Source organism: Sinocyclocheilus anshuiensis, unplaced genomic scaffold (assembly GCF_001515605.1).
Source record: "Sinocyclocheilus anshuiensis isolate Anshui unplaced genomic scaffold, SAMN03320099.WGS_v1.1 scaffold569, whole genome shotgun sequence".
In the NCBI taxonomy this organism is placed as follows: Eukaryota; Metazoa; Chordata; class Actinopteri; order Cypriniformes; family Cyprinidae; genus Sinocyclocheilus; species Sinocyclocheilus anshuiensis.
This window is the reverse complement of record NW_015536511.1, coordinates 194,046-205,150: the sequence shown is the minus strand read 5'-3', so window position 1 is coordinate 205,150 and position 11,105 is coordinate 194,046. Positions and strand designations below refer to the sequence as shown.

Sequence of the window (11,105 nt, the reverse complement as noted above, 5' to 3'; positions counted from 1 at the left end):
TCCCCTCTTTCCCTCCTCAAATGATTTTAAGTCTTCAGGAAGAAAATATCGGTGCAGCAGTCCTTTATTAGGCCATGAGTCCGTCCCGATTATTGGGCCGCCGCAACATCACATTCCTTGTGGTGGCACCAAACAGGCAAGGAAAAAAAAAGTGGGGGAAAAAGGAAGACAGACGGAAGATATATAGTTTAAACAAAAAGATCCCCTATTCCCTAGACACCGTAGGGAAGGAAAAAAGGTTGGGATAGGGGACAAAGGATTGGTGATCTGGAGGGGGTAGAAAAGAAAATCCATGTTAAAAATCAAACATACATGTACATCGTAAGCTCTAGAGTGACTGAACATTGAACTCGCCTCTCCTGCTCACGGTTTAACCTCCTCTCCACTCTCACTGTGGTACTCGGCCACATATAGACTCTTATCAATACTGCTGGGAATGGGCTTGATTTCAGTACCCAGCTGTTCTTCAATACCTTTCAGGTTAAAGCGGTCATCATAAGTGATCAAGTTAATGGCGAGACCCAAGTGTCCAAATCGGCCTGTGGGGAAAGGCGGCCAACGTCACTTAACACGACTACCATTTCACTTGTCAAACAGTGACATAATGAATACATTACTTGATCTCTGAGCGGAAACCGAACTAAATTCTACTCACCAGATCTGCCAATGCGATGGAGGTATGTCTCCCCAAGTTTGGGGAAATCAAAGTTGATCACCACATTCACAGCTTGTATATCAATTCCTCTTGTGAAGAGATCTAAACAGGGGTCAAAATATAGAGTCGTTAAAGCCAAAGCAAGTTCTGGGTTTAATAATAACTTTAATGTGTCTATCATAAATTAAACATCCAGATTTTCAACTGTACTTACCAGTGCAGACGAGATTTCGACATAAGCCATTTCTGAAATCATGGAACACACGGTTTCGGTGTTCCTAAAGGAAAATTAAAACTTGTATTAGCATAACGTTAACCAAGACACAGAATTCACAATGTCAACAGTATGGCTGGTTTATAAAGCCAAACCAATTTAAATTATAAATCCTGCACATCCTTCAGAATTCATTACATAAACACTTGCACCATTTCAAAAGTCTGCCAATAGCAGTGTGGTAACACCACACGCCCTCTATATTCCCACCTGTCTCATCTTGGCGTGAATGTAGAAACAGGAGTATCCAAGCTGAGAGATCTTCTTTGCCAGGAGCTCCACTCGCTGTGATGAATTGCAGAAGATTATTGACTGATTGATCTGGAGCTGAAAAGCAAAAACAAACATTAAAAAGGATGTCTGCATGTTCTCCAACAGTCAGGAGGACAGCGATGCTAATTTTCATATCTTAGATAGAGTGTGGGATGCACAAGGATCATAAGGTTTTTACCCTGGAGAACAGAGTATTAAGGCAATGGACTTTCTGCCTTTCAGTTACATAGGCGTAATACTGAGTAACCCCCTTCAGGGTCAGCTCCTCCATCAGGTTTATCTCATAGGGCTTCTGCAGATGGGCGTTCTGTTCACAAAAACAGTGTAAATTAATACTTTCTGAACCATAATGAGAGTCTTTGAACACAACTGCATACAATGATTATTATATTATTAGGATTAAAAAAAACTAAGCAAACATGCAATTAAATGCAGATCAGTGTTTTCTGCAATGTTAGGCAGCAAAGGCAACAATCCATTCTACTGCACACCATACATGCACACAAAAATAAACAGTGAAGCCCCTAGGGCTGGCCGTGTAATCGATTAAAAAAAAAAAAAAAAAAGATTTTGGCTTTGTAACTACTATAAAGAAAATCGCAATGATGCTTTTGTTTCATCTTGTTACGAACTCATGGCTCCCCCTCCTTTTGAGCGACATGCTTCTAGCCTTCCTTAAACGTGTACTTTATATTTATGATTTATTACTTGAAATATTTCAAATGATAAGTGTACAATAAAGCTCAAAATTCACTCTTAAAAAAAATAAATTCAGCAGGTTTCCAAAGTAAATTACTAACCATGTTTAAAAATCTTTATAAAAATAATAGTGATTATGACTTTTGCCAAACAGATTCTTTTAATGAAAAATATTCATGAACGGCAAATCATAACTTTGCATGTGTCAACTGTTACCAAGTTGGTAACTAGTTAGTGGCATGCTCAGTTAAATTAAAATAAAAACAATGCATACTTCAATAAAAAAAAACTAACATGTATTATTCTAAAAGCATTCTTCATTTACCATCTTTTGTTTAGAAATCAGTGGGCTTACCATGAACTTCTGCACACTCAGTGGGAAGGTGGCAGAGTACAGCAAAATTTGCCTTTGTTTGTGCAAATAGCTCAGAAGCTCCTCCATCATCTGCACAAAGTCCTGTGACAGGAGCTTATCTGCCTACTCCGTAACATGGGCAAAACACACAAGAGATATGAGAATTACGGTATGGCAATTAAGTCAGTTAGTTAAAAGCTCTTATTCACATACCTCATCCAACACAATCATCTGTACTTGACTGACTTTGGCCACTCCCTTTTTGATGAGGTCTAAAATTCTTCCTGGAGTGGCAATGACAACGTGCACTACAAAGGGAAAAAAGTTCAATCCAATGTTTACAAATGTGTATATGTAAAGTAGTTCAAATCATTTTAAAACACATTTTCCACCAGATTATGAACACTTGCCTGTTTCGTCAAGTCTCAAGATGTCATCACGGAGGTTGGTTCCACCTGTAGTTGCCATGACCTTGACCCCGCCCATGTGTTTGCTGACCTGAATGCATATCTGGCTCACTTGTAGGGCCAGTTCTCTAGTGGGCACAATAACCAATGCTGCAGAAAACATTTAAAGCATGGTGTCAAGTCAAAGCAATTGGAGAAATCATGTATAAACAGGGCTCCAGACTCATTCTTCCCACTGGTCGCTCTTTTGCGACTAACTTTCTCAGTTGGTCGCATGAGCACATGATTTGGTCACAATTGTTTTTTTTTTTTGCTACAACATGGGATTAATCAATGCATGCTGATGAACTTTTATCATAGTTTATAGTTATATGAAAACGAAAGAGGTTAACATTCAACCCCTTCTTTTTCATCAGTATTATTTGGGAGTTCCTCTTTTGCAATGTTATAAGCCGGGCTTCGGACGCTTTCACCTTCAAATTCGGCATCTTGTCAGAAAGCCGGTTCTGTAATCAGCGGTAAATCTCCATCACGTGCGTGCTTTCACATCGAGCAGCATTAACTACACAGGTGATGGAGATTTACCGCTGATTACAGAACCGGCTTTTCTGACAAGATGCGCGTTAAATATCGCATGCGATTTATCGTGCAGCCCTATTAACATTCAACCTGTTCTTTTTCATTAGTAGTATTATTTGTGATTTGAATTTTGTGAACGGGAGTTCCTCTTTTGCTACGTTATAAGCCACGGGCTTCGATTGCTTTCGCTTTTGAATTTGCAATCTTGTCACGTTTTACAAGAAGATAATTGTCGGTTTTGCTTACATCTATACCTATTCACCATTTAAGACAATAACAAAAGATGGATTCATTGTTATTCTTAATAAAAAAGCACAACAACAATAAAACAGTAAGATACAATGACAAACAAGCTTACAAAACGTTACAAAAATAAGAAAAGGCATGGCATGCACCACATGCTGCATTATACACAGACTAATAAATTACAGAACGTTTAGCAAACACGGAGGAATCAAATAAAAAAATATAAATAAAAGAGAGCCTTCATAGCATAATGTGAGGTAAACAGTAGGGATGCTCCGATCCACCTTTTTCGCCTCCGAATACCTAGGGTTCGGTATTGGCCGATACCAGTGAAGCTTTTAAAAAAAATCAGTGCACAATTTTAGAAATCCAAACATTTAGTGAAAAAAAACTATATTTTGTGGGGAACAAATAAAAGTGTTGCACTAAATATGGTAAAATGTTACACATTGCTATAACAATTTATAGTCTTTTCTACGCCCGTGTTTTGTTCTCACAGACACCCGGTAGCAAGAAACAAAACAACATTAAACTCCGGCAAGAAGATAAAAGTCCTTTTTGCAAAATCATAGACATGTATTTATAAATCAAGTATAATGGGAACACAGAATGATCTTGGAGAGAGCTTTACCGAGCTGACTGCTGTAACCGAACGCGACCAGGGTTTAAAGGCTGAACGAATGACTGACAGCCACAGCGGAGAAAAGAGTTTGTGTGAACTTTAATGTAAGGACTTAAATATTCATATGTAGCTCACATTAAGCTATCGTATGGCTTCAGAAGTAACACGGAATAATTCGCACAATCGGAAAACAAAATAATAAAATCTCGGATTTGGATCGGCCCTCTCTGACCGATACCCGATCCGAGAAAAATGGCACTATCGGAGCCGATACCCGATATGAATATCGGATCGGCGCATCCCTAGTAAACAGCAAAGATCACGCAAATTAAAACAAAAAGAAAAGTAAAACTAAACTTACTGTCGGTAACAGTGCTTGCATGTTTTTTTCCCCCACAAGAATACCAACATGTTCACCTTTGGTTTAAGCAGCAGCCTTTTACTTTACTTCAGCATGAAAACCATCCATCGTTTCCTCAATATTCGCGTCATTTTTGCTGCGCGCACCTTCGCGCTGACGCGGCGAGTAAAAACCATGCTCTACAGTCGAAGCGCTGCGCAGTTCAATCGAGTAGCGTGGTTTCATTATGCTTGGTTTCGTTTGCCGTTTGATGTTTCACATATGCAACAGAAACGGCAGCGCTTATGAGTTAAACAACGCGGTGGTCGCGCCAGCGCAACCGCTCACAAATTTTAGTTGCACAGGCAGAAAAAATTGTCGCAGTCTGGAGCCTAACAACATTTTGTAAAAATGGCAAAACCAAGACCGTCACAGACCTTGTATGCTGTCTTTCTTCAGGTCAATGCGTTCAAGTAAGGGAATGAGGTAGGCGCCACTTTTTCCTGTGCCGTTCTTGGCTCTGGCCAGAATGTCCCTCCCAGACAACGCAATGGGAATGCTCTCCTCCTGCAGGAATGAGTGAGAACACAGTAATGAGCAGATGGGTCCGATTAAATGCAATCTTCTCTTGCCTTACAGTGGATGGAAACTGTATGGTCTCTAATAGACAAAAAGGTTAAAAAGCCTAAACAGTCTGAAGCCAGTTTCTGTACATTATCATTCAGTTAAAGTGACAGTTTAAACAAAATTATCAGAATTCATAGACTGATTTAGGAGACAGCTATTTAAATATGAAGTGCATCTGTGTGAATGAGTGGCGTGGTTTCGTCTACTACATATGTGTGACGCTTATGGTGTTTTCAGCACCTGTTGTCTCACTATGAGGATATGAACACATGAACTTCCTCTCCAGAACCTCTGAGAATTCACTTCACAAGCATTTCACTTGATAAGAACTATTGTAAGATACACAAAGAAACTACACAACAACCAGTCAAAAAAAAATTACTTGAAATTGACTGAAAAAAACCCATCATAGTACAAGAGTGTACTTTAACAAAATATTAAAATTCTAAAAAAATGTATATATATTTTTAAAAGGAATGAATGTTTCTTCCATGTTTTAAATTTTAACAGTAAACCTGTTGAGCACCACCTTGCACAAAAAAAAAGGAATTGAAACTTTCATTTGACTTAAAATTCAATAGAATTGACCATTCGCAGGGAGCTTGATTGACAAGCCATCTGACCAATCAGAACACGGATATTATGTGTAGAGCCCGACCGATATGGGTTTTTTGGGGGCCGATGCCGATACCGATATTATGGAGTAAAAAAAAAAGACCAATACCGATATATCGGCCGATATTCTTTATGTGTCCGAAGGACAACCACATGAGAATGCTTAATATGTATTTTTATCAAGTAGGCCTACATAAATATATAAATTGCTTGTAGTATACTTGGAATGAAATACATTTATTTCAATAAATTAGAATGTCGTGGAAAAGTTCATTTATTTCAGTGCCTTGACCCCAGCCTCAGTCCATTCCTTTTGAAGTTCACTCAAATTCTTGAATCTATTTTGCTTGACAATCCTCATAAGGCTGCGGTTCTCTCGGTTGGTTGTGCATCTTTTTCTTCCACACTTTTTTTTTCCACTCAACTTTCTGTTAACATGCTTGGATACAGCACTCCTTGTGAAGGGTGTCAATGATTGTCTTCTGGACAACTGTCAGATCAGCAGTCTTCCCCATGATTGTGTAGCCTAGTGAACCAAACTGAGAGACCATTTTGAAGGCTCAGGAAACCTTTGCAGGTGTTTTGAGTTGATTAGCTGATTGGCATGTCACCATATTCTAATTTGTTGAGATAGTGAATTGGTGGGTTTTTGTTAAATGTGAGCCAAAAATCACCACAATTAAAAGAACCAAAGACTTAAACTACTTCAGTCTGTGTGCATTGAATTTATTTAATACACGAGTTTCACAATTTGAGTTGAATTACTGAAATAAATGAACTTTTCCACGACATTCTAATTTATTGAAATGCACCTGTATTTATTTTTCACTAGGGTATATTCAAGATAAAAAAAAAAAAAAAGGCTTTAAAAGTATCATGTTAACGACTGTGTGGCATATTGTGAATATAGACTATAGGGTAAAATTTTATGTCACACCTTTGCATGATGTGAGTTTCTTTATATTATCATAAAAAAATGCTACAGTATTTACCTTTTCCTTTCTATTGGCGAATGATGATTCTGAAAGAAAACATGCCAGATGTCTGTTTGCTATAATGACAAACGCAACTTTCACGCATCTACTCTAGCAGTACTGGCCACGAGTACTAAGGAGTAATCACACATTGGCTGCTCAAAAAAAAAAAAAAAAAAAAAGACAGGCGGTAGTTGAGTGCATGAAGGAGAGATGTGAGGGCACAAACAGTGCTGTTCAAGGTCTCTACTAAATCATGCTTATAGTAATTTAATGTGTACATATTTTAAAGCATTGAATCGCTATAGAAATTGTGATTCATTCGATTCTTAGCGTTTTAAATCGATTAATGGCCAAATATACGATTCACGATTCAAAAATCCATGTTTAAAGATCGATGCATATGCATCGCCAGGGTTTGTAATTAGGGGTGCTCCGATTGATCGGCTACCGATCATTATCGGCCGATAATCATGTTGGGATGATCGATCGGCGGTCTGTAAAAGGCCGATCTCAAAAGACCGATCTCAAGCGGACGACGCTGCCGTGAGAGGTTTGGCACGACATGCAGCGGCACAGTCTCAGTCTCTGTCCGGCGCGGGTGAAATCATTATAATGCCGAAGGTGAGGTACTCACCTTCATATTTCTTCAATAAATAACTTGATTCTTGCCAGTGTTTAACCATTCAGCGCTCGCATGCTCTCCTGTAGACCGTGCGCTCATGCACACTTGCAGCGCACACACATAATGCCAGGTTCAACATTACTCTGTTTGCAGTGTGTGGTATGTGGTGCGTATTTTTTCCGCGCTCATGTTAACGGATTAAAGCATTCACACTGCACACGGCAGTGCATTCGGGAGCAATGCGTCTGCAGCAGCGCAGAGATCGTTTCTGCAACGAGTCTATTTTTGCTGTGATACATGCGCTGAATTAAAGTGACAGCACATTGTTTGCAGTACATATGAAAACGAAAATGTAGCAATTGCATCATAAATGCATATAACTAAAGTATACGGTCTTCCACAGTCAACACATATGGCTTTTTGGCTAGTTTTAAAGGATGTGTGAAAGCTGTTTCCCCTCTCACAAGAGTCACCTAAGAGGGGAATTTCCCCCATTTTCAAAAATGAAATTCAGGCCCTGAATAAAAGTCTAAAAATCCTGATTGACGTATCACTATAAATAGTTATAAATTATAAAAAGAAGGCTTTAAAAGGATCGGTATCGGCAGATACTGCTTTCTGTGATCGGCCTCAAAAATCATGATCAGAGCACCCCTATTTGTAATCTATGCATCGAGAAAATGAGTGAAACGTTACACCCCTAAAATTTAGGAAAACAGTAAATGATTTTATAGGGCCCTACACATGCTATTTGTGCTTGTGATTGGTTTAAAAAAAATATATTGATTTCTCCAGATATATCAGATCTCTTTAGCTAAGAGTGATTCAAATCTGAAATATCTGCCATCAAACTTCCATATTTTCCCCTGCCTTTTACCTGTATAGGTGACGGTTTCTCCCAGCCCATTTCAAAGATGCCCATAAGCAGTTCCCGTTTCAGGCAGTAATCCTCAAACTCGTTTCCCTTGGTCGCCGTCACATCCTGTAAATTTCACGACCACAAGCAGCATGTTAGAGAAAGATTCTGGCTCAGAGGATACTTTAAGAGACATACAAATAATGTGTTAGAGATGGACTTACTGAAGTTCTCATGCGCAAATCCTTCGGAGGAAGCTTTAGATTCTTCTTCCAGTCATCCCCAGGCCTAATAAGAGGGAGGGGAAAAAAGGCATCAAATCCCAATCATCACCATAATAAATCAGCACTCGCAGCATCATTTGCACTTCCCTCAAGGACTTACTTGATGATAGTGTTGGCTGTGGGTGCAGGCTGGGAGTTGCCGTTGTTGACTGTGCTGGAGGGTTTGACCTGGGCTGGCTGTGTTGTTTGGGACCCCCCTCCACCTCCTCCTGGACCACCAGCTGGCTTCACCGAGCCTCGCATTTGGCCATTTTGATTCGACAGTCCCAGAATCACTGGATTCTCCATTCTGGCTGTACTCATGACTTAAATATTCTCTCTTCCAAACAGTGAGTGACAAACAACAGTGGAGATAAGTTTATCTTAATGGGCCTGCAAAAAAAATAAAATTGCAAGTTGTCCTTCCCACAGCTTTCTCAGTGTCCAAAGCGCACAAAAAAAAAGTTAAAGCGATATTTTTCACCAGTTCCTTGTTCCTCAATATGCAAGTCTCTTGTGGAACATCTCAATGTCAGTGTCCCTCAAGCAACAGGTCACAGATATTATAAGCAGGAAGATTAGCTTCAATTATGCTTCCATGAATGAGTGAATCCCTCCTCTGCAAAAGGAAAGTTTCACAGACCAGGGGCCAGGAAGCCAGTGTAAGTCTTTTCAATTATTCTGTCCATTCCTTTATCTCCAATTAGTCAACATCAATGATTTCAAAGGTTTTCAACCTGCGTGAGAGAAAGAACATCATGAAGCACATAACATGAAATGTCAAACACAACCACGAGTCAATTTTAGTCAACATTGATACCCATTAAATGTGACAGGGGTTTCCCAACCTTTACAAACCAAGGGACCCTGCATCCAAACTGACAATCCAAGGATCCCCAATATGAATAAAGTTGTTAATTGGTTCCATTTTATAACGAGTCATCTAAAAATGGGGGGGGGGGCCCTTCTAAAACATGTTAATTCCAGCATTCACATTAAAATAAAAAGCTGTATCTGTTAGTATTAATGGAACGGAGCTAACAATCTTAACAACTGTATTTTTATTAACTAACATTAAAGGGTAATACATATTGTAGCAAGTGTATTGCTGACTAATATTACAAAATAATAACAGTAGCACTTTACAAATATTTGTAAATTACTTCAACTTTTCAAAAATGTTAACTTACCAGATCATTCTTGTAGCACATTTAGAAAACAAAATATTTAATTATAAATATTCTAGATTTTAAGACAATAAAATGTCCCCCACATAGCTGGCCAATATTATACCAATGAATATTGTGTGTGTGGCAAACAAGACTTGCACAAGAAGCACACTTGTGAATCAAGTTAATATTGTATATAACAAGTCACTATTTCTGTGATTTCATTGACAAACCTGTTGGCAAATATTTGCGAGGTTTTGCTTTAAATGAGGTTTAACTATTGCACATCTCAAAGTGGCAAAATGTGTCCTGATTATTAGCCATCACTAATACAGACCAATGTGTCTAGTAATTTATCATGCGTGGCATTAAAGCAGCACATTTTCACTAAATTATAATGTTAGAGCAATAAAAGAGTCAACACTAGAGAAGAAATTATACAGAGAGAAAAGCTCTGGCAGAAATGGCATAGTAAAAGTCTGTCAAATCAAATCTCTTTTGTAATCAAATTGTGAACAGACTTAGAGGAAAAACAGTCCAGGTCCGTACATATGAACTAAACCACAAGCCTTCTACATATCAAATCTAACCTCAATAATGATGGCAGCAGCACCTGGCACGAAGTCAACATGATAGGCCTCATTTTAAAAACAGCCTCGCTTATACGAAACTTCACAGATTTCATATACATTAATAGTTTGACTTCGCTGATGTTGTTTGTGTAAAACAGGTGCAGTGGCACTTTGGCTAAACAGCTGTGGAATCCGGTTAAAATTAGAGACAACATAAATACACTAAGTTAGCCGAAAGTCCACAGTTCACGAAACTCACTTACCGAAACACGGTAAACCAATGTGTCTCAATGAAATCAACGTAACTCCGTTGTTATTTGGTTAACACTTAACTTACATTTCAACCGTCTTGACTCCACACAACGTGAAACTCGCTGTCACGCAGCTAATGCTAATGTTTAGCTACGCAGCTACCGACGACGGCTTCATATCAGTGCATTTTAAAAGTAGGATGTTGTTTAACAAATGAGGAAATACAGATTATAATAATACCATCTTAATATGTTGCTTTTGTTGTCGGTAAAATTTAATATTTGAACTTTGTGAGAAAAAATATATAGTAGCACTGTGCGCGAGCTTTTGCGTCCACACACAGGCCGCACGCGAATTAATCCTCACAGATTCACCATTAACGGTCTAAATGACTAAACACTGATTTTTATAAACGACAATACATTTGATAGAAACGATGTAACGTTACTTCTTACTAAAGCAATTCCCCGAATGCTGTAACTGAGCCGAAAATATAAAAGACAGCACCGTAACGTTACATGTAAACACTCGGCTACAAAGAAGCCACAAAATCGATTTAAAATCTCACTATGTACAACATAAATTTAACTTTCTGTAAACTTACCAGATGTGGCTGAGAATATCTTTGTGTGTTTGTGTTTGTGAATTATAGGTGTAGAGTTGTGCCATATATTTAGGGGTGTAAAGCGAGTGTGTAAGATG

General features: G+C 38.6%; 1 protein-coding gene across 1 annotated transcript; it reads right to left on the bottom strand.

Annotated features, from left to right (window-relative positions):
- Nucleotides 1-6: 6 nt before the first annotated feature.
- Nucleotides 7-11,105, bottom strand: ddx6 (DEAD (Asp-Glu-Ala-Asp) box helicase 6). The gene is made up of 14 exons (XM_016490664.1): nucleotides 11,008-11,105; nucleotides 8,532-9,147; nucleotides 8,372-8,435; nucleotides 8,169-8,273; nucleotides 4,888-5,017; nucleotides 2,667-2,813; nucleotides 2,470-2,564; nucleotides 2,257-2,379; nucleotides 1,381-1,509; nucleotides 1,140-1,256; nucleotides 870-933; nucleotides 656-757; nucleotides 355-539; nucleotides 7-267 (listed from the first exon to the last, which is right to left on the bottom strand). The coding sequence occupies exons 2-13, from the start codon at nucleotides 8,732-8,734 to the stop codon at nucleotides 364-366; spliced, it is 1,455 nt and encodes a 484-aa protein (XP_016346150.1). The 5' UTR covers nucleotides 8,735-9,147; nucleotides 11,008-11,105; the 3' UTR covers nucleotides 7-267; nucleotides 355-363.